Raw genomic sequence first — 24,359 nt, 5'->3', positions numbered from 1 at the left:
GGGCAATGTCACATTTGTGCTCTGTGCTGGCTACTGGGTACTGAATAGTCATTTTTCAAGAGAGGCATGGCAGCGGAAAGCCAAAACACTCCCAGCAGAGTTCTCCCGGGGAAGTTGTTCTGGACTGTGTCCATGTAATAAATAGTATTAGAGAATAACACATAAGAAAAGCTTTAGGAAATCTGTGGATTTGATACTGAGCCATTTCATACCGCGCCTCCCATGTGCACATAGCTGGTACGTGAGGCTCTGCCAAGCATTCAAGAACTTGAGGCAGTCGAGATTTTCTTTTGGTCCACCCTACTTCTGTTACTGACCACCCAAAGCAAAAGACGCTCGTCGTGGGAGGAAGGTGCGGTTTGCGTGAGGGAAATAGGCTCCTGCTCCTTCCGACGGGCCCTCGCCGTCCCCGGCAGCCGCTCCGGCCCTGGCTGCGGCCGCCGCACCGCTTCAAACGCCACACCTCTGCCGGGGAGGGGGCGCGGAGCCCGGGGAGGGCTCCTCCTCCTGCCCGTGGGGGCTCCGGAGGCGGCCGGGAGCACGCAGGTATCGCGTCCCCCGGCGGCTGGCCAGGCCGAGCCGGGCCGGGCCGGACCGGGCCGGGCCGGGCCGCAGGGGAGGGGGACACCGCCAAGGGCTGCCCTCCTGGCGCGCCCGGTGGCCATGGCGACGGCACCACAGGCGGCGCGGGAAGGGCGGCCGATGGCCATCCGCCGGCGCGGCCAGCAGAGCGGCTCCCCCGCCGGCTTCCCTTCCCCGTGCCACCTGAGTGCCTCCGTCCCGGCCCCCCTGCAGGAGGGTGTAGCCCACCGCCCGGGATCCTGCGTGGGTCCTGCTGCGAGGGGGGCGGTGGCCGCCTCCACCGCCCCCCGCGGCGGGTGGTGGCAGTCGAGCCCCGCCGCCCTGCCTGAGGTCTGGCCCTGCCGCCCTCACCGCCCCGCTGCCGTTGCGCTGCCGGCAGAGGCCGGGCCCTGGGCGGGGAGAAGCAGGCTGGTGGGTGAGGGGCCCGGGCCGTGGCGGGCAGCACACCCCTGCCCGGGGACAGCTCGTCGCGCCTGTGTGAGAGGCCCGGCTGTCCCGAGGGGCTGCTTCTCACCAGTGACTGCGAACAGGAGCTGGCGTTGTCCCAAATACCTAAATTATAAATGCCTGGAGGACACCCTGCCTGCGCTGTCGAAGTGGCCTTCAGGAAGGGCCGGTCATGGAGGCCGCACGGGCTCCCGAGGTAGCCTGGCCTTCTAGTATCTTAGCAAATCTCCCTTGCTGAAACTCAGGCCAACTAATAAGAACAGTTTTATAGTGCTTGCTCATACTTAGATGTGTTACTTTGCTTACAGGTAGGTTGCAAGTACCCAGTGGCATTACCGTTTTTGCCAGAGGTTTCCAGATGACTACTAATGCTCGACTGCACTTGACTGTGGTCTCCTGCAAAATGCAATGGATTTTCGTTTTGCTACCAACGTTAGATCACATTAGTTTAAACTAAATCAACATTAAATATATTTTTTCCATTAAAAGTTATTTTAATATTATGCAGTGTTGTTAACTTCTGGAAATAATGAGTCAGGCTTTCCAAAATCATACCATAATCTTACATAGTTCTTTCTACTGCCTTCCCATGTTTTAACTTTAGGGTGTACTAGGACTAAACTTCAAGCTTTTCTTTATGAGACACTCATAAACTTGATGCTTATTGAAAGTTCAGATCTGCAATCATTTGCAGACTTCCAGGAGATGAAATTTTTAGGAATAATCAGCAGCAGTAATAAAAATGCGACAAAATGTAATAAAAATGTGATAAAAATGACAGTCTTACAAGGTAGCGTCTATTTCAGTAGCACAAACTCAGATGTTACAGCACTGACTATTTGCAATACTAATTTCGGGCCTTTTTTATTTTAGACACTACTTTAAGACAACATCATGGATAAATATGAAATCATTAAAAAAATTGGAGAAGGATCTTTTGGCAGAATATTCTTGGCAAAAGGAAAAGTGGATAACGAGCAGTGTGTTATCAAAGAGATCAATTTAACTAAGGTAAAACAACAAAACCTGAATGATAATGACTGTTACTTACCTGACTGCTAATTGCATTTAGCTAGGGTATGAACTTGGCTTATGTTTTATCTCCTTTGTAGTTCCATCTTGATTATATAAACTTTCTGAAGACTACTCTTTGCTAATTTAGTGATTTTACAAGCACAGACAAAATGTATTTTGCTATTAACCGTTTACCTTTTACTGCATTTTTGTTCCTTTCAGAGCTTCTACCTACAATGCATAACACTACCTAATTCAAATTTTATAATAGATGATTCAACTACAGTGAAACTATTGCCACTGAAATAGCAAACCACAATTTTGTGATACATTTCTCTAAACTTTTTTATTTCCTTTTTTTTTCCACATCCATATTTTCAGACATGAGCAATTCAAAATGGAGTCTTTCCAGTTCTCATTTATGTTTATGGTAGCTTGATTCATCTCATCTAATTTTAATTTTCTGTTCTGTAGCTGTTAGCATCTGAGCTGCTTGGCTAGACTCCCTTTGTAGGAGAACAAGAGAAATACAGCTTTTTAGGAAGCTGTTGATCGTGTGTGTTTTAGACTTCTATTTTAGAATGAGCTGAATCAGAGCATAAAAGCGCTCTTTCCTTCTGTTGACTGCAGAGGCAGGCTAGGGTCACTAGCTGAAGTATCAGAGGAGTACCACTCCTGTATCTAGTTCCAGAGAGACAGGCAATTAAACTCCCTGTGATTTCAACACATGGGTTTCAGCAGTAAATTTCAGTGAGTGCCTATGTGTTTTTGAGGGGTCTTTTGCTATTCTGGGCCACACTAGTGAATTTCTAATATATTAGGGAATTATAATAGATGAATAAATTTTTATACATTAGTTCTAGAAAGAGCTGTATAACTTCCAGATTCAAACCCAGAAAAAATTATATGCTAGTAATGACAGCTAAATAAAAAAATAGTTTCTCTCTATGCTCATGACCAATAAAACCCATGCATTTCTAATCTTAGATTTTGATGTACGCAAAATAGAAAAATGGAAGTTAATAAAATATTATTGTGGATCCTACTTGTTCAACAATCAGGAGCTGGATACAGAAAATTACTACTTTGAAGTCATAAGATTTTTTTTATGATAGAGTGTGTTTCATTCACTTTCTGATTTTTGAATCTTTGAGGATTATGTTTCAAAATTATTTCCTAAGAATGAGGGTAAGAAACTTTTTATAAATACAAGAGGACATTTTGATGGATGGATAATCAGACATGAATTTTAAAGTAAGATTGATGTAATCACAATGAACCAAATAGAAGTTTTTCATTTAATGTAACAGGGCAAAGAGTTTGCCCGAAATGTTTCAAGAACTCATAATGCCAGTAAGATGAAGGACTTTTTTTCTTTTTACTTTATTCTTCCAAGATCATCCATATTAAGAATACAGAATCATCTAGACTCTTATTCTTCAAATACTTAAGGGAAGTTTAACTTTAGAGTTTAACTCTATTCATCAGCTAGCTTAGCAATAGCATTTGTGTAAAAAGTTTAAAGGTATACATTTGCCTGTTTGTAAAATGTCATAATTTGGTTTGACTTCGGTAATGTTCCAATATATTTCCAAGCGTATACTGCAAACTGATATTTTACATTATACATACATCATATTTTATAATATTTCTGCATCACCTGGGTACACAGTGTTTTTCTATTTGCGGGAATGGTTTGATAATGATGCAAGTATTTTTGAAAAGAGTTAAATATATCATTGCTAGCATATAGTTTCTTAATTCTTTGTAGATGCCTGTGAAAGAAAAGGAAGCCTCTCAGAAAGAAGTCATTCTTCTGGCCAAGATGAAGCATGCAAATATTGTAACCTTCTATGCTTCTTTGCAAGGTTTACTTTTAAGATTTTTGTTTTATTTGTGATTATAGGAGTGGAAGGCAGCAAAACCTACCTTGTTAATATTGCCCAACCCTAAGCCTGTCCCCAACCCTTTACCCACCAGTGGGGACAGGTCCCAACTCCTAAAAATGAACATGAGGTATCAAATTCAGTCATCACTTGCCCTCTGTATGTGTGTGGGTGGGACCTAAGGTATTGTGGCATGAATGCTAGATCCTGGGGTGACTGCATTGCTTGAGCTGAACTTTGATCTTGATCTTCAATAGGAGTCCAGAGTTTAATGAGACTTTTCTAGGAGTTTCAATAGAAGAAGAGAGTTTTTGAGTATAGCAAGAAATAGGTCCTGTTGGTCTTGTGTCTTGAGCCATATTTTGAAGTATCACTCAAGGATGCAGAATTCTTCAGGACCAAAAGAGGTAGAAGGAAGTCTGTTCTCCATAAAAGCTAATTCCCTATATTTGTATTTCCTGTTGACATCTGTCATAAGCAATGCCTCATGTAATGAATGCTATAGTTACAGCTTCCGTTCAATTTGTTTTCTGTGATCAGAACTGTAAAAGTTTTAAGAGACACATAAATCTGATAGTTTTCTGGGCCCCAGAGGGGTAGGAATAGGGTGAGTTTCCATATTAAGTAGCCCCTGCTGTTTGTTTCTACTGTTTGAGCACTGTCTACTGTTAAACTTTTCCCTAAGCCTAACTGTATACTTAGGTATTATTGCAGAACGATCCCAACTATGAAGCATTCTGCTAAGCATTCCTTGTAAGAACATCTGTCTTTCTATCAGTCTGGCCTCTTGAGGGTTTTCTCATGTGTTTAATATTCTGGTGAATCTCCACTTAAATATATTTTCATGTCTTAGTTTTGCATCAGGTTTCACTGGAAGTATCCGTTTTTTCTCCATTACTCTTTGAAATGGAGGAGTAGGTAGAGGATTAACTACTCCCTTTTGAAAGAAGGACCATATAAAATAAAAAGAATTTATTGCTGTGTTAATGAGTAATAAAACAATAAAGGAAAAATTATACTTTTTCTTTCAGAAAAGAACAAGCTATATATTGTGATGGAATACTGTGATGGTGGAGATTTAATGAAGCGGATAAATATGCAGCATGGAGTGCTGTTTGACGAGGACCAGGTGAAAGAAGTTATCTTTAGAGGAAAGAATATATTATATAAACCACATGGTTTGAATTATCCAGTACTAGCTACTGTTTCTTTTCTGGGCTGTTAAAATAATAGAATGTTTTAAAGAAACTTTGGTAATTTTAATTGGAATTGAAAGTTTGCTTTTTACACTGCTTTAAGGTCTTAATTAATTAGTAGTATTTTGATGCCCTTTTTATCCCCCCTCCCTTCCATTGCTCCTTCCATTGTGGATGTATTTTTTATTAGTAGTGTACCTATTAAGCCATAAAGACTTTTTTTTAAATGGTGTTTTAGAATTATGGGGGGATATATTATATACAAATTCCTCATTTGTTTATGCTGTCTGCATCATGGCATATCCTGCTTTATAGTGACATCAATGGTACAATGGTAAATCTCTCATCCATTTAGTTTGGGTCAGGACTTCTCTGATGCTGTTTAAATTGTTAACCCAGCACAGAGAAACAAGCCCAGACATATGACTGCTTTTGGACCATGTTCACATATATTTTATTTTGTAAATAGGTGAGTATGATAGGTATTGCAATTCACAGAAACAGAATTTCTCACTATTCCTTACTTATTCCTTTATTTTTTTACTAACTCTTAACTTTCTGAAGAAAATGTTCTCTTATGTATCTGACTTAGTGTACTGAACTCTGAGGTTATTTAATCATGCACAGTCTTCTACTTTTGCAGGTACAATAAAAATTTACCTAAAAACTAGATAGTATCCAACCTGTTAGTGGGAATATATTCTAAAGCATAAAAGTGGAAAAAAGAAAGAAGTATTGTGACTTATCTTTTTGCTTTAGTAGTAAATGAAGAACTCCTTAGCATAGAAGTTAGTTGAAAGTGAATTACTGCTTCAGTAATAATGAATTCTAAGATCCTATTGGGAGTCATACTAAAGGTAGAGAACATGAGAGAAAATAGAGAGAGGACAAAACCACAGATCATGAAAACACAAAAGAAAGAACAAACACACACAAACCCCTTGACAACAAGACAGAATAATACATACCTAAAGAAAGGCAAAGGAAGTACAGACAGAAGAATGGACTATAGAAACTAAAGATACATCTGCCAATCAAGAAAGAAAAGCAAATTGCCCAATTTAACATAATGTTGTTAAAATATCTTTATATTTTGAAATGTATGGCTAAGAAAGTCTCATTTGTGGCATCAGCCCTATTCAAGAAATCATCTGCTTAATGTGAAGCTTTACAAATAGAAGATTATTACTTGAATTGAAGTCTTTGACCACCAGTTTTCCTAAATAGAGAAGCGTATAAGGACAGTGTACTTTTGTTTCTGAATTAAGTCAGAAGGTCCTTATTCAAGAAAACACATGTATATTTGAAGTTAAATATATGTTTAAAAGCTGTACTGGGTCAAGGATAAATGATGAATTTGTGTGCTTACTTATTATGTAAGTTTCTTCATAGCTCCTTTCTTTCACCACATTTCAGCCCTTCATCCTTTGTTTCTGTTTTTTTTCTGGACCACATTTGGTAAGACTACAAATATAATACTGGGTGGTATGACTTCCACCACTGAGGATTAAGAAGACACTTTCCAATTGTTGTTGTCAAAGCTGTTAGTTGAACTTACTCATTTCTAAATAAAGGTCTGGTATTCTTACTGTCCTTTGACTTGATTCTTCAGTCCTTGTTCGAGTACTCACCCTGTAACAGTCAGTGAAAGTTTGGTGGGGATAAGGAAAGTGGAGCAGGTATCTATTTCCATTTGTGACAGCACTAAAAAAGGAAAGGAAAAGACTATGGCATTAATTTGAAAAATATTATTTATTACTATTTTATACTGTATATGCTCTTCATATTTTAGATTTTGTTGTTGTCTTTTACATACTTCAGTAAGGTACCCCATTGGACATTAGAGTCACACAGATTTATAGATATCTGTTCCCTTTATCTTTCACTGCAGATTCTGAGTTGGTTTGTGCAGATCTCCTTGGGCTTGAAGTATATTCATGACAAGAAGATTTTACACAGAGATGTAAAGGCACAGGTAATAAAACTGGCACTGGAAAGGGGGTGGTTTTGTCTTGTAAAAGATATGCTTAAGAAGCTCTGCCATGTTTCATTTTCACATATCAGTTTTGTTTTTATTTGCAGAACATTTTTCTTAGCAATAATGGAAGGATAGCAAAGCTTGGGGACTTTGGCATAGCAAGACAGTTGAACAGGTAAGCACCTTTTTTAATTATCTGTGACCTACACCAAATGAGACTGTTTCTAAATGTTCAGAACGCAACCTGAATGTGCAAATTATTTGTGGACTGTGCTTGTTCAAGAGGTCTGGGACGCAAAGGGTCTGTCTGGCACTACATTTTTTTTCTGTTGTCCTAAAACATGAGGTCCTGCATGACACCACAGATGTATCTAGCCTAGTAACTGTTAATGTACAGGACATAGGGTGGGGATCTTTCCCTACTCTCTGTGGAACTGACATAAAGAGATTCTGGAGGCACAGCTCCTGCTGCTGCAGCTGTTGATAATTGTTTCTGGTGCCTCATAAAAAAGAAGGTGAAGAGTGTTAAAAACTTAGGAATGAGTATGAGAAAAGAGTTTGTACAGATTTTTTTGGTATGTTCTCCAACACTGTGCCTATAGTAATTTTTTTAAAAGGTCCAGAACCCACTCTCTTGGCCTGAGAGTAAATGGCATGGCACAGCATGGCTTGCATCTGTATGGCTAAACTCTGTTCTCCCAAAGAGGGTGGCCTTATCCTTTCTGACTCTGGGGATAAGGCTGGCCTATCCTGCATAGTGGCCAGCTGTTGTCTAGGAGAGTGCTTTTTGGTGTGGCCAAAACATGCCAGGATGCATGCTAACAACAGGACAGTGTTTGAATTTGATCTCTTTTTGAGCTGTTTGATTATCTTTGACCTTGGCAGGATATTGTGGCAAGGAAGGTCCATAATTTAATTCAACATTGTGTTGAAAGGTGAGTTCCCCTGTTGATAATTTTGTAGATTATCCCACTGGTATCAGTCCTTCTCAGATTCTTTGTACTCCACCTGCTGCAACTCACTTGTTAAAACTTTTCCTAAATTAAGCCGGTGTAAGTTTAACCACATTTCTGTCTACACAGCATCGGTAAGGAGAACAGATAACTTTAACCATCATAGATATCTCTCTCATATGTACTTATACTCTTCAGATGTACTTAACTGTGTACATGTATTGGGTATCTTTATGCATTCTTCACATGGACATACAGAACATGTAATTTCAAGGCTGCATCAGATTGGCTTTGGATTTAGGCCTACATAACTTTGCAAGTTCAGTGGTGCATCAGAGCTAGGAAGCCTTGCTAAGAGTTGGAGTGTATTCGATTGAATGCATGTTTGGATCCTACCTTGATCCAAGCCTTCTCGTTGCCAGGGATATGCCATGGGTATCGTTGTTCTAGCTGCAGTCTCTGCCAGCTCTCGTACCTTTGTGGTGTGTTTTTTGTGAAGCATGGACCTACTATCAGTGCCTCAACTCTCCATGTGTAAACTACTTATGTAGAAAGTGCCTACCTTCAGAAGTGTTCTGGGAATAATTGCTTTAAGGATTGCTCCTACACAGCAGAATAGTACATAGCAGATAGGAAGTAGACCTCAGAAGTTGAATGTCCAAGTACAGACATTTTAAAGAGTATTTAATAGGCTTATACAATGAAATAATTGGAGCTTGATAGTACTTTTCCTTATATAACAAGTGAATTAAGTTTCTCAGGCTCTCTTTTCCTCCTCCCCTGGGGATACAAAGACATTGTCATCTCCATTCTCCACTTCAAAATGCAGTAGTGTCCACTTACTTGTAGTTAGGTGTCTGTGGCACCTCAGACTTCATATACTCTATAAAGAGTGTAACTTACAACTTCTATTGGCATCTAGTATAGAGAGGGATCACACTCTGTGAGTACCTGTTTCTCTCCACTGACTTCTCAGTGACTCTTGATGACATCCATAGTGCAGGTATCTAAAAGCAAGTGAAATGAATGCAACCGGTGCTATTTGGCTACACCTTCACAAGTCAGCAGCAAAGATGGATCTAGAACTCATTTACTCCTGCTTTAGTTTCTGGGCAGCACTTCCTTCCACTGTTTCTGGCTTGTGTGACTGACTACCACCTACGATATTCTTAGTTCAATAAGTATGTTAGAGACTTCTAATGTTTTGCTGTGTGTTTGACAACTTTCAGAGTTCTGTGTTAATGGTAAACATTCCTTGAAAATGTTGATTACAATGCTGGTGAAAACTGGGGAAAAGAGAATTCTTGTGCTTTCTGTTGAAGTACAAATGGTCTCCACTATTAAAACAGTTGGTCATTTTTACACAGAATTGGGAAATACTTTACTTTTTCTTGGGGTGTTCCATTATTCAACTACTGGAGGGCAAAAGTAATGTCCCCCATGGGCTATTCAGCTGGGGCACAGAAGCCTCTAGTTCAATTGCTTGTAAACTTTTTGAATGCGTAAGCCTTTTTGTTCATTGTTTTTCATTAGCACTATGGAGTTTGCCCATACCTGTGTAGGGACCCCCTATTATCTGTCACCTGAGATCTGTGAAAATCGACCATATAATAATAAAACGTAAGTCTCTGTCTTTCCTTCATACACTTGTGCATGAGGTCATGCAGGCATGCGAGAACTTATTTTAGTAATATCATGGTTTAAATCAGTATTTCTGCAGAGCACCAGGAATTTCACGTGTCACCCTTCGTGAAGTTCTGTATTATCGTGTACAATTATTAGGTGCATCAATCACATATACAACAACTATGTTATACTATACAACACTGTCAGTTGTATTTTGACTCACAGTGTCCCGAGTATAGCAATCATTCATTTGTTGCGATTAATCTACAGGCTTAACATAATTATATATTTGTTTTTATAAAATTATTTGTACTGTAAACTTAAAGCTTAATCTCATTTTCTTTTAATACTCCTTGTTAGTAGTAGCATGAAATGTAAAATAGAATTTTTTTCCTTTGCTTTATCTGGTTCTCCATCAAATACTACATTTCTGTCTGTGTTTCCAATGTGTAGCAACCAATGCAAGTATGGCTCTTTTCAGTTCCGAGTTTATGACTTTTTGATACACTCATTTATGATTTATAAAAATACACTAAAATGAAAGCTGCTAGGTTGGCAATTCTGGAATTTTGCAGTAGTCACCTGCAGGAAAGACAAATAGGTCTGAGAATTATAAAGGCTCACTCAGGCTTAACTCAAAATACCAAAATAACAAGAAGAGAAGCACGAAAAGTCAGGTGCTGAGTGAGCTAGAGCCCCTTCTCTGTGTGTGGGACGTGGTCAACACCAAATATCCTGGAACCCAGACTAGCATCTCAGATCTAAGCTGCTATTCACACAAGTTTACTCCCTTACTGTCTCCTTAACTATCAAGTCAGCCAGAGATAGCTTTGCCCTTCACCCTGCTAGGAGTATTAACCAGGCATTCTCTATGTCATGTGCCTTGTCCAATGATAATTGTAGTACCTAGTTGAGTATTGTAGAAACATTGGTACCACAACTAGAAAGAAATTTCAGGTTGTTATTTTCAGTGCGTCCTAAGAAAAATTTAAAGTTGCACCAATTTTAATCTGTGATGGAATAATGTTAATAAATTTGAGAGCTGAGGATAGGTACTGATTACATGTATGAAAATATTATAGTCTTTTCCCTGAAATTTTAATTACTTTTTATTCACAGAGATATTTGGTCTCTTGGCTGTGTACTTTATGAACTATGTGCACTAAAGCATCCTGTAAGTACCATAGAATCAGATCAATATCATACTATTAAAACAGATAGCCTGCAAAAACTGTAGTAATAATAGTATTTATAGGCAGCTGCTAGAATTACTTTCAATTTACTTATTGATATAAAAGAATGACTGCCAGTGTTTCATTTTTCATTATTGTATCTGTTTTGTGCATACTAAAATACAATGTATTACGTTGTATTTCCACAGTTTATACGCACACACATCTCAAGCATACATTTACTCTTTAATAAGTGCAAAACTTTTTGAAGGGGCAGATAAACAATTTAAAGAATTAAAGCCAAACTTAAAGGTTAGGCTTTAGGCATATAATTTTACTAATTTTTATTTGAAAATACCAATCTTTACTTACTAAAGAATTTGAAATCCACATTTCCCTGGCAAGCATTTTGAGTCCTCAGAGGCATCTTGATAAAGTTTTAGTTTTGTCTGGAAGCACATTTATGTCAAAAGATAACAGATAGCATCTTCAGGAAGCTGTGTTGTCCTCAGCCTGATCTGAGCCTCAGATAATCCTCAGCCTGTGAGTATTATGTGGAGAGGGGAACACAACAGATACTAATCCTGACAACAGGAAAATAATCGGATTCCTGGGGCCAGCAGAAGTTGACCTTTTGCTGAGCTTGGATGCAGGAGAAGGCAGAGCATCACTGATAGGGAGAGCACTTGTGCTGAGCTGAGAGCAAGGGGATACTGCTGAGAAAAATTCCAGATTTCACAAAATGAGAAAACATTAGGATTACTTCTTATGAATGTAAGCTGTTGTATTCTGTATTGCTGCCCATTTTGTTTTATTTGAAGGCAGGGACTAGATGCTGATGTAGACAGGAAATGCGAATGAAGCTATGGCAACTTTTGGTTACAACACCTTCAAAATACTCAAGTAAATAAAATGGCAATTTTAGAAAGAAGCTGCTTTCAAGATTAGTTTTTCCTGTCTAAGGCCCTTAAAACTATATTGATGCTGACCTGTTAAGAGATCTGCTGAACTGAGAGGGCTGAGTTATCTGAGTAGCATCAATTGTTAAAAAAATCAGAGATTATACCTTGGTTCCTGAGAGAACACAGAACACAGAGGCTAAATTGTGTGGAGTGAGGTTTTGAAGGTGAACACTGTGAAGATAGTATGTATGCAGGTTTCTGTTGAACAGTTTTTGGCAAAATAAATCATGTTTCATTCTGGAAAAGTTGCTACTGTATGACAGCAGAGTATGAATAAAACTCTTCCAGGTACAAAAGCTATCAGACCTGCTGAGTTGTGCAACTGAAACAGGAGAACGTAACCAGAAAATACAATCAGAGTAGTTATATTAATTTTCCACAGCAATCTATGGATAGCGAGAAGGGATTTGTGAAGAGATTGCATAGCATAGGGCTTCTGTCATCAAGTACCTGTTTTCAAGTTGGAGTGTCTAGTCCATCGTTTCCAACCAGCAGTACTTACTGTCTTCTTTTTACTGTTTTAATTGATTAAGTTTGAAGGCAATAGTTTGCACCAGCTGGTCCTGAAGATCTGCAGAGGACATTTTCACCCAGTGTCTCCCAACTATTCATATGAATTGAGGATATTAATTTCCCAGTTGTTTAAAATATCTCCAAGAGATCGACCATCTATCAGCTCTATTCTAAGGAAGCCCTTCTTGCAGAAGCTCGTTCTCAGGTATTTACCCCCTGAGGTGAGTGCCTTTTACTGCTGCTTGCTGAGAGTAAAAATGTATATCAGAGTACTATAAACAGTTCTATCAGATACCTTTTTGCTTACAGATATCACAGGAAGAACTTGGACACACTGTGATACATAGAAAAAGGCCTTCAGAATCACAGCCTGGAGCCAAGCTGATACAAGGTATTATTTAACATTAGTTGTACACTAGTTATGATAGTTATCTATAGATATATATAGATATTATAGATAACTAGATATGTTAGTTATGATATACTTGATGGCTATAACTTTGTCCAGCAGTCTTTCAGGCACATTTGGACACAAGAGTTTCACACAAAGTTGAAAATAAAAAGAGGAGGGAACTGCAACAGTAGAAACAGTATTGCTGTTCTGTTTGAGAAAAGACAACTTTAAGACCTGCTCATTAGCAATGTTCAGCTAAAAAAGCTGCCATAGGAACGTGCTGAAATGTTAATCTTAATTCTTTTAAGAACAGAATTTACAAAACTGAGAGGCTTTAGTTTAGATGCAGTGTAGTTCTGTCACATGACAAACATCCTTACTTCATTTTGCCAAGCTATGTGCAAAAATATAAAAATCTTGCAAAACTTGCTTCATGGTATTTTACAAAATAATAAAAATGTATTTTACATAATATTATAAATTAGATTAAGCTGTGAGAGACAATGAACTCTATTTGGTTTAGTGCTCATTGATAGATCAGATTGTGTTTGCGCATTCTTAGAAAACATGGATGCGACTAAATGGTATGTATGTCTGTATGAACTGCTGAACGTATTTCAGCATTTCCCAAGGACTACAACATTGTCTAGTGATTTGTAGAATACTGAGGGCTAGGTTTAGAAAGGGAATGCCTAAGCAGGTAGACACCTAACCTCCAATGAAATCTGAGCCAAAGAATCAGGCCTGTTTTCTGTTCTTGGTACTAGCATCAAATCAGCATTCTAGTTTATAGAGGCCTTCCTTTTATTTAGTGTGCTTCTTTGCAAAACTAGTCAATAAGATCCACTTTATTTGAGTGCATTAAATCATAACGTTTTCCAAAAAGTCATTCTAAGAATGAAGGGCAAAATGCCTAGGAAGTGTGAAGTATGGTGATGATGATGATGAAAGGACATAAAGAGTGTTTGTTAGCCCAGACTGTCAGCATTAGCTGTATGCACCCTACTATGGTTTGCAACTACATTATCGTTAATCATGTAGAGAGCACAGAAGGTAACCTTTTAATCTGTTATCGTTAAAAAGCACACAGACTTCAAAAAAGGAGAGTCCAGGACCAAGTTCCTCCAGAATCTGAAATGGTGGTACCTGTCAAACAGGAATTATTTCAAAGAAATGAATGGAAACCTCCTTCGAGAGGGCAACAGCCTATTTTTCAGGTATTGTGCATCCACATTCTCTTAATATTTAATAAACTTCAAAAGGCAAATTCCCGCTCTTAGAAAATACCCTTTAAAAGGCTTCATCGAGATGTATTAAATTCAGCTTAATGCCTACACTAAGTCAGTGGAAACAGTTAAACACTCCTGAAGGCTCAGAAGAGGTGTTTTAGAAAACATAAGTGGGAAACACTGAATTTTGGCTGCTTAAGTATGGTCCTTTGTAACAAAAGGAATCAGTCACGCTTTGCATTTACATTGCACAAAGGCAAATAAACTCTGTTTGCATTTTTGCTATAGGTCCAAATACACTGATTCTCTTACCTCAACCCTTCATGGGCAAAACCACTGGCACCCATTGCCCTTGTCTCAGATACTATTACAACAAACTCCGGTGTAGGAGTCTGGGCCGCGCTGGGGGAAAGTTAGTGCGGGCAGAAGAATGCAAGGATGAAGCAAGGCCAGCAAAATAAGGCTGGCAAAAACACACAAGATAGCAGATAAGTGAGAAACACCTGTGGTCAGCAAAAGCACACAAGTCTGAGCAAAACAGGGTATGAGACAGGGGAGTTTTTGGCAAGTTTTGGGCTTTACGTGCTAATTGCAATTAACCAATGCAAATGCTTGTAGAGGCGCGTGAACAGCGCGTGTAGATGACCTGTAGCCTATTAGAAGATAGATGAGTGCGTGTACGGAACTTAGTAGGATATAAATGTAACTAGGACTGGAAAAAAAAAGATGGACGATCTGATCATCACATTGGTGTTGTGTCGTTCCTGTTCCTGCATGGAGAAATAAGGACCCCGGCTAATGGTAACCCCGACACTCTGGTTCTTCACAACCATTTGTGTCCCTCAATCATTTTCCACCTCCTTCTTTTCTCACTCTGGGTATCAGCTGTATGCTGTCTTCAGCCTCTTACTTGGTTCAGGAGCATGTAGTACATGCTGGTGAACGCAGAGCAAAGCACGTTTAGGATCTGGGACCTCCCAGCAGTAATTGCACAGTGCAGTTACGGTGGATTAACTGATGGTAGAGTCTTGTGGGGTTCCCAGAACTGCAGCCTCTGGTCCTGTCACTGGGCACCACTGAAAAGAGCCTGGCTCCCTCCTCTTTCTGCCCTCCCTTCAGGTATCTATATATATTGATAAGATCTCACCTGAGCCTTCTCTAGGCTTAAGAGTCTGAACTCTTTCAGCCTTTCCTCATAGGAGAGGTGCTCTGGTCTCTTAATCATCTTTGTGGCTCTTTGTTGGACTCTTTCCGGTATGTCCCTGTCTCTGTTGTACTGGGGAGCCCAGCACTGGACACTCCAGGAGTGGCCTCACCAGTGCTGAGTAGAGGGGAAGGATCACCTCCCTCATCCTGTTGGCGATACTTTGTCTAATGCAGACCAGGATATCATTCACCTTCTTTGCAGCAAGGGTACATTGTTGGCTCATGGTTGACTTGATGTCCACCAGGACACCTAGGTCCTTTTCTGCCAAGCTGCTTTCCAGCTGGGTGGCCCCCAGTGTGTACTGGTGCACAGTGCAGGACTTTGCACTTTCCCTCATTGAACTCTGTGAGGTTCCAGTCAGCCCATTTCTCCACCTGTTGAGGTCCCTCTGGATGGCAGCACAACGCTCTGGTGTATCAGCCACTCCTTCCAGTTTTGTCATTGTAGAAGCATGACTTAACCCTTGATGTATCCATGCTGACTGCTCCTGATGATTTTCTTGTCCTTAATGTGCCTGGTTTACAGGATTAGTTTTTCCATCACCTTGCTAGGCATTAAGGTGAGGCTGACCAGCCTGTAGTTTCCTAGGTCCTCCTTCCTGCCCTTTTTGAAGATGTGAGTGACATTCGCTTTCCCCCAGTCCTTGGGCACTTCTCCCAGTCACCGCTATGATCATGCAAAGATAGTAGAGAATGGCTTTGCAATGACATCTGCCAGCTCCCTGAGTGTTTGTGGGTGCATCCCGTAAGGGTGCATGGATTTGCATTTGTCCAGTATGTTTCCTAACATTTCCACTAAGAGTACGTCTTCCTTGCTGCAGACTTTCCCCCTAGTCACAGGGGCTGGGATTCCTGAAAGCTGGTCTTTCTAGTAAAGACTGAGATGAAGAAGGCATTCAGTACCTCAGCCTTTTCCATGGCCTGTGCCACCAGGGCACCTGCTTCACTGGTCACAGTTTTCAACCCTCTTACATTTATTTAGATGACCTAATTTGTTCTCCCTATTGCTTGGAATTGCCATGCTTCTGAATACCATGCTGTAAAACTTATTTCAGTGAGGGACAAGATAAACACATTTTGGGGTTACCTCTTCCTCAGGAGCATTATTGTCAGTGGAAAATTTTCTTCTTGTATAGATAGGAATTTATATTCTACTGTAATCTGGATTATATTGTAGGTAGATGAGCCTATTTTCATGTTTCTAAGAAGGAAAACAGGGAAAATTAGTTAATGTATTTACTGTCTAAAGAAGGGATACTTAGATGCTTTTTAATTTATGTAAGAAAATAAACCAAATTCAGCATTTTTCTTCACAACATGTAGTGGTTTTTAGTCTCCCACCATGGAAAAGTTTGTGAATGTCTTATCGCACTTCTTTTATATCATGCAGTGGCAGCTAGATGATCACACTCTCTCCATTGTTCTTATAAGAAATGGAAAAGACAGTCTTGTCACAAAGTAGAAATACTGTTTCATCACAGTGAGGACTTTGAGAAATGAAAGGCAAGCTCCCACAGGCACATAATCAAAGAGATGGTGACATGTAGCACAGTGCTCCCCTGAAAGCAGCAGTCAATGTGTATACTGCCCAAAACTACATCCCAGATTCTCATTGCTCTCACATGTCAAAATAAGATTCTCCTGGAATTTATTCGGTGCTTTAGGCTTCAGAACAATGAAGGGACTCTAGGGCAAAGACACTACAGGGTACAAGCTCCATACTGATTGACTTGCACAACAACATGGGCTGCTGCTTAATGACAGGAGCCGATGGAACGTGGAAAAAGGAAAAGACAACGGTAAGATGACATATACCCTGAGAAATTAGAAAGATTCTGGGTTATATTTAAAAGGATTTGGGAAACTTATACTGACTATTTTGTAGACTATATTATAGTGCAACTCAGACTGTGGAGAAGGACAGGAAGTTAATTCAAACTTGTACTGATACAAATGAGAACAGGTAAATGAACATCCTTTATTATATTTTCAGCCAGAGAGCTCCAAATTTAAGATGGCAGAAAGGCCAGAAAGTATTAGAGTACATGGCCATTATGGTCATTACTATGATAAGCTTGACAACTTGCAGAGGAAAGCACGTTATGACCTTTCTCACATCAGCCAAAGAGTTGAGGAATACTATAAACTAAAAGGACAAGTGGCACCTCCACCCCCACCACCTGACTGGTAAACCTTTCTTGCTCTTTTTATTAGTAGTGAACTGTTATGCATGTTTTGAGTTATCAGCCTTCCTGATTAGGTAACACTGGACATGGCTCATTCAGTATAATTCCTTCTCCGCTTGGTCTTTGATATTTTTTTACATAAGTTTATTGAACCATAACTCCCTGTCTATCCAGAAGTTTCTTCTGAATGTATTGTCCTGATGTTTGAAATTCCACTGTCAAAATGTCTCCCAAATCTCAGCATTTTATTCAGTGAGAAGTAAAACACAGGCTTTTTATAGACTTTCTGATTATATCAAGGATAAACACTGTCCTTCCTTTGCACCAGGATCAGAACGATACAAAGACCAAAGGCAGTTCTTCACTTGAGGGAACAGCGTGGGAGGCAGGCTATGAAAATGCTTTTTTCCTGCAGAGGTTGTATTTTGGTTTCAGTTATAAGACCCTTTCCCCAGCAGTTTGTTTACTTCAAAGCCTTTGTCTTACAAAGTAGAGGTACAACATTTTTATTACTTTAGAGACTGCCAGTCTATCCCATGATTGGCCATTTCAGGTGTGGATGAGCTTTGAAAACCTTGAGAAAGGAAGATAAGGAATTTTTAATGCTGCCTACTTTAGAATCCTTCCTTTAAGGTTGACTGAATCAATAATTTTCATTAAATATAATAATAGTGTTTAGAATATTTCAGTTAAGAATCATCAGGTTTAGAACATCTTGTCTGAGCTGAGTTTCTAGTGCCTTATTTAAGGAAAAACTCAATTCAGTTTGGCTCCCTGGGGCACAAGTGGATTCTGAAGGTACGAAATAAAATAAATAGAAATCAGGGAGCTTACAAGTGACTGCTGGTTATTTTATATCAGAAAAAGAGGTAAATGTTTAGAAACCACAAAACTACATAAACACAAAGTTAGGGTGATACAATTAGGCACAGAGGAGAAAGGAAATGGAAAAGTTGTTGAATATACACCTCCATACTGACAATTTTCACTCATTTTGAGGATTGGGAAAAACAACTTTGTTTTCATTAACACTTTCACATACCATTTATGAAATAAAAGGTGGAGAAGGACTTTTCTGCACTCTTCAAAAGGCTAATGTAACTGAAGTAATAGGAAGGGGAATGCCTGAAGTGGGTATGTTTCAGTTTTGTTATTTTACTGTTGTTCCATATTTATACATATTTTATTCATATTTATGTATTCATGTAGAACAAAGAGAGCTCTGTTTGTCATACGTGATAGAACCTGTAGAGGATTATTTGTGCAGAAGATAGCAGAGTCTGTGAAATAAGATGTAGTATATGAACATCACTTTCTTCTCTCAGGCCTGCAGAGTATCTTCAAAGGCGTTTTGAAGCCCGACAGTACAAGATTAAAGTGGAAAAACAGCTGGTAAATAAATACTGAATCATAGAAAAAAATCTGTAAAAGAAACTGAATGAAAATTCAAAAGATGAACTGATGTCTTTCTAACAGCAAACTGTAACACTGACAGTTACAAAGTTCTGCTCTAGCCAATTCATTGACCTGCTCTGCAATGCTCATCTTGAGGTTTTATTTTCTAATACAAAACCGTTGCAACGTAAAATTCTACTATAACTTTCCTCCAAAAATACACACTTGCCTTACTGCACTCTTCAGTGGGTCAGAGAGAGTTAATTGAGTGAGCATGAAAGGTAAGGATTCTAAATGAAAATTCCTTTACTCTGGGATTTATTTGTACATCCATAGGGACTGCGACCATCCTCTGCTGACCCATATCATGACCAAAAACAGCAGCAGAAAATAAAGGAAGAGCATGTCAAAAACCATCAGCAGGACATGTCTAGAAAGAATGAAATGAAAGAACAGGTAAATGAAATGTCTTCCTTAGGTGCCTCAAGTTGTCTTCTTTCACTCCTTTACATAAGAATTGATTCTTTTCCATCTGACCACTAGGAAAATATAAGCTGTTTTCATCTGGTTCCATCTTACATAAACTGGTGAAGAGTTGCACAAAAGCTGGTGTCCATAATAATTTCATAAACTGTGGCCTTGATTTTGGTTTCCCTTCTACTGAGGTTAGAGGAGTTACATCACTGAACAAACTAATGTTGGAGGACAATAGATCCTCACATTTATAAATCAGAGAAGATAGTCATACATGCATTATTCATGTATCATGTATATTCATTGTTCATAAGTCGTACTATGACATTTAGAATGTGATGTAATAGTATGTGATGCATATTATTTCCCTGATATGTTATAACTTTTGGAGATTATTTTATACAGAAACAATATACTTTTCTGGTTTTGTTTTTGAGTGAAAGAGAAAACATACTGATACTTCTTTCTTACATGAACATATGTAAATACATATAATCTTTCTATCTTTGATTTATAAAAAATGCCAGAACAAATATGAATAAATTAACTTTTACATAATGGTCAGAACATACTCATCATGTACAAATTTTTCAGAGACTGTTGCTGTTTGGTTCCAGAAAGTCTGTACTAAATATGCCAAAAAATTAAATTTTACAGATTTGTCCATTTGTAACACAGGAAAATTGGGATAGACTCTCATATAAACAGTAACAGAGATGTCATTAGCACAAAAATTATCTTTTGGCTAAATTGTAAGTTTTTGCTCTAAAGCATAGGAATGTTGAAGCTTCTCCAAGGAAAGATTACCAGGTTTTGTTTCATTTTTGGAGAACAGGTTGCATTTCAATAAATATTACACAATTTTTTGTCCTCCTAATTTCCAGTCCTCTATTTTTGGATTTCAACCTTAGCATCATTACTCAGACAGTCCTTAGGTTATTCTTGGAATTAGCTGTTTTTGATATAATTTTACAGAAAAGCTAGCATGAAATAGTTTGGAAAACTTCAAAAAGGCTAAAGTCTGAAAGAGTTATAACTCTAAAGTGTCCTCTAATAGGAAGTATTAAGCAATCTTTAAAATTGGCAGTAAAGGACACTGATTCCTTTTTCTCGTATATACACAGTTTGATATCCATAGGATATTTTGTTTAACTACTGTTATGTCTGTATGTATTTCTATACATATGTATTCTACATTGCTGTTCTTTAATAGGAGTACCTGAAACAACTGCAGAAAATTCGGGAAGAATACCACAGCAATATAAAGGAATTCAGGTTTAGAGCAGGAGTACTCCAGGTAACAAAGCTCAAACATACACACTGTCATAGTTCCTTTTTCTTTTTTAAGCTAGTACACTTAATTAGAAATTGAAAATAACACTTTATAAAAATGTTCCCTAGGAGAATCAAAAAATACAAGATAAAACCTATCTTGTGAGGCAAGGGAAAGCTGAGGACCAGTCTGAAACCAAGGATACAGCTAGAATAGGAGAAGAATCACTTCAGGTATCAGTACCATCTCCTAGTCTAAACAGAACTTTTTATGCAAGTCCCGCATGGTCTTTGATTCACTCTCTGTGACAAATCTGAAAAATGGTAAAGCTTGTATCTCACCTGATGCTTGTACCATATGTGAAAGCCTCCCTACGTTCCCTTCATGAATAGTCTGGGAAGTTTCTTTGGTGGAGTTCTGACTTGTTTTTAATTATTTTTCATCTGTAAATATTAGGATGTACTCTTTACTTAATTTCTTCTTGTAGTATGTTGAGTGAAGTAAAGAAGAAGCCACTCACACTGCAGATCTTTATGAGAATTCTGTGCAGAAGATACAGCAATTCATGATGGCCCAGATTAAGACTGTGTGGAAAGTTAGAATCCAGTTTTATGTAAAGTCCTTACTTAAACAAAAATTTGGGAGAAGTGGGAGGAAGAGGCAGAGCCGGAGCTTTCCAGCTACAGTACTCCTTCACTTCTTTCTCATCAAATACTGCCAAAGCAGCTACTGAAATGGAATTGTTCCACTTTTACTTTGAAATATTGGCATTGTGAACACCAGATGAGGTTTCCAGACCACACAGAGTTCTGCAGCAAGAAGTCTATTCTTCTTCAAGTGAAATGAATGAAAACCTCAGTTTATGAAAATTGATCTCAGTGTGCAAATTCCCAGTCTATTCTGAAGGGGAAACAGCTCTGATCTAGCTACTAAGATTCTTCAGTCCGATTTGCCTCATGTGGTGTAGGACTTCCTGCACTGTTCAGTACCAAGGGGCAGACTTCCACATAAACCCGTGACAGACATTGCTATCCTATTGCAGCTGGAAATTGGGCCAAACCTGCCAATATTAGTAAGATTTCTTCAGTGATTTTCACGGATCCTGGATCTTGTTTTTGCTAAAATGAATTCACACATCACTTGATGGGATAAAGTAGGTTATAGGCAGCCAGAGCCACAATAGGACAGAAATTATATTCCCAGTGATTTAATGGGAAATACATGGTAATGAAAAAGAAACACTAGATTTTGCACCTGCTTGAGGACACTTTAGTTCACATGCACTCCCATCTACTGGAGAAACTGCACAGATATTTTAAAAAAGTAAAATCTGTGAATTGTTGTGGTTTCACCTGAGGTTGAGGATATGCCCTAATTGCACCAGATCACTGAAGGAGCTGCATACAATTATTTACTTTGCTTTTATCTGACAGACTCTAACGTAGGAATATGAAAAGGAGTAATTAAATATTTTTTGAGTGTTACCAGAGAACAAGATACTATGAAACATGGATATACTTTCTACAGGCATAGGTTTCTATTATGATCTTGATTTTTCATCACTTCCAGAGTTTTCCAGAATGAAATCAGCCTGAGTCATCTTGCATATGATCATAAAAAATAAAAGATGTATTATTTATTTCTTGACACAGTACTGTATCCTTCAAACACAGGTTTTTGAAAAGTCAGAGGTTTGCACTTTATGCAAGGTTTCCTATTTTTCTTTTTGCCAGATAAGTCAGAATTATAATGACTTTAATATTAGAGTCTAAATAAGGCAGCAAATGGAATGTTCTTTCAGATATATAAACAAGGAAATCAGTGACTACATTTACTACTTAAACAAGTCTTTTTTTCACAGGGTATACACATATTCTGGTTCCAAAGAGTGTATTTTAAAGTTGGGGTTTTTTTCTCCTTCCAGGACATGGAAGAAAACTTTAAACAAGTTAGACTCTGGGATAGGCAAGACCAAAAAATCTTAGAAAATAAACATAACAGAAAGGTATCCATCCTTATTGTTGTATTTTTTTCCATTTTCTTCTTACATCTGTACATTTCAAATGATTGTGTTACCACAGTAGCTCTGGAAATCGAGTTATTTCAGAGTCAATTAAGAGTGCCGGTCTACTGTTTGTTAGAAGTTTATGTGAGAAGATAGAATCACTAAGAAAATAGATGAGCTTTTCTGATCATTTCAGGCACACTCCCTTCAGATATTCCCAGATAGTAATCAATCCCTACCTACTCATCTTTCTATCAACCTGCATTAGTAGTGTATGGGAACTCAAGTTTACTCAAAGTTTAAATGAAGTCAAGTCAGACTGCTAATTTTTTAACATTTTGATATAAAACATTATTCTTTATAGTGCTTTGTAAAATTGTAGAAATGGGGATGGCAATTGAATATAAATGCACATAAGGTATCAGGAAAGTTTCTAACCATAAGATCATTGTGAAGTGTACTAAAGGTCTTTTGTGAAATATTCTATGGAACCAGTACAGTATTCAAATTTTAATACTGGTTGAGAACCAGCTGTATACCAACTCTGTGTATTACAAGGATTCAAATTAAATGATTATCAAAGACACCTTTCCTTAAAATCAAAAGTGGATGCAATAATTTAAAAATATCCATAGTCATCTATTTCTGTCCAATTTGTTCCACCTTGATCTTAAGTGAAGAAAAATATTGTTAAATAGAAGTTAATTTCAATAGACGAATAATTTTCACATTTGTAGTTCCATATACACTGTGTACATTTAATTAAATTTTTTTATTTAATAAAATAAATTAATGAAGTGTGTGAATTTTCTTTAGGGAGGGGTAAAGTTTGAAATTAATTTAGATGTATGTGTTCCTGAGGAAGACAGCATTCAAGAAGCAGAGGTACGTTGTAGTTGTATTTAAAGCATTTACATCAGTAATCTGAAACCATGGCAGCAGCTCCATGATCTAAGGCTTGTTTCCATTACCATCATCTTCTACCTTTGTTATAATGAAGCTTCCTATTGAGGATTGTTGACATATTGCATATATCTGACCTTATTCAAGAGGATAATTGCTTAGAAGAATATTGGATGATATCTGGGTCAATCTTTCACATGGTAAAAGATGAAGGAGTGCAGATACTTAAATTTTGTTAACTGGGCTTGAGGGGAAGAACTCATCTCAAAATTGAGTTAGTCTGCAAATGCCAAATTTGATTTGTAAATTGTTCTAGTACATTTCTGATTCTTTTCACTACTGTTGTATCACAGAGCAAAAATAATATTGTGATGAACCAGCTGTTACTTAGAAAAAGTGGAAGTGAGACCACAGACAACATTATGTGTCCTTTATTAAAATGACATTTGTGGCTGATCAACGTGTAATAGCTACCTATTAAGATTTTTATTAGTATATTGGAATTTTTAAAAATGTTTGTAACAGCAACATGGAAAATATAATTTCTTTCTAGTATATATATTCTTAATTTATAAAGCACTATTTTGTCGTTCTGTTGTTTCACAACTCTGCAGAGCCCCATGCAGTCTTCTGATACACAAACCACAATTGACTTTTGAATTCTGCTGCCTCACTTTTTGTTACATAGTTTTCCTGTGCATACATGTGAATGGCTGGCAAACACGGTAAAATAAGTGATTAGTTATTGTCCCATATTTGTTTTCTTTTTCCAGAGTAACCTATTGTTTTTTCAGGTATTAGATAAACTCAGTGAGACTTTAACTTTTGTGGGTGGTGAGAATCTTAAGGATAAACTGGTGGAAATTGATGAAGATCATATGGACAGAGCTTTGGGAGAACTATCTGGATACCAAACAGGTATTTCTTGGGGAAATGCAATGCTGAGTATTAATCCTGAAAATTAC

General features: G+C 38.2%; 1 protein-coding gene across 2 annotated transcripts in view; it reads left to right on the top strand.

Moving 5' to 3' along the window:
* Nucleotides 1–224: 224 nt before the first annotated feature.
* Nucleotides 225–24,359, top strand: part of NEK5 (NIMA related kinase 5) — a 28,772-nt gene continuing 4,637 nt past the window's right edge. Inside the window, exons 1-19 of one of the 2 annotated variants that reach the window (XM_074815769.1) lie at nt 225–352; nt 1,903–2,040; nt 3,815–3,911; nt 4,961–5,058; nt 7,017–7,100; nt 7,208–7,278; nt 9,590–9,676; nt 10,802–10,856; nt 12,350–12,550; nt 12,639–12,720; nt 13,807–13,940; nt 17,152–17,345; nt 18,670–18,736; nt 19,076–19,195; nt 20,427–20,510; nt 20,615–20,719; nt 22,411–22,491; nt 23,308–23,376; nt 24,189–24,312. In XM_074815769.1, the coding sequence (XP_074671870.1) occupies nt 1,924–2,040; nt 3,815–3,911; nt 4,961–5,058; nt 7,017–7,100; nt 7,208–7,278; nt 9,590–9,676; nt 10,802–10,856; nt 12,350–12,550; nt 12,639–12,720; nt 13,807–13,940; nt 17,152–17,345; nt 18,670–18,736; nt 19,076–19,195; nt 20,427–20,510; nt 20,615–20,719; nt 22,411–22,491; nt 23,308–23,376; nt 24,189–24,312 (1,870 nt within the window). In that variant the 5' untranslated portion in view covers nt 225–352; nt 1,903–1,923. Of the gene's footprint in view, nt 353–1,412; nt 1,462–1,902; nt 2,041–3,814; nt 3,912–4,960; nt 5,059–7,016; nt 7,101–7,207; nt 7,279–9,589; nt 9,677–10,801; nt 10,857–12,349; nt 12,551–12,638; nt 12,721–13,806; nt 13,941–17,151; nt 17,346–18,669; nt 18,737–19,075; nt 19,196–20,426; nt 20,511–20,614; nt 20,720–22,410; nt 22,492–23,307; nt 23,377–24,188; nt 24,313–24,359 lie in introns of those variants that run through there. The other variant, XM_074815770.1, reaches the window with a different exon arrangement.

The sequence above is a fragment of the Strix aluco genome, chromosome 2 (genome assembly GCF_031877795.1).
Source record: "Strix aluco isolate bStrAlu1 chromosome 2, bStrAlu1.hap1, whole genome shotgun sequence".
Taxonomy (NCBI): Eukaryota; Metazoa; Chordata; class Aves; order Strigiformes; family Strigidae; genus Strix; species Strix aluco.
The sequence above is the reverse complement of the archived record's forward strand: the minus strand, read 5'-3'. Positions and strand labels throughout refer to the sequence as shown.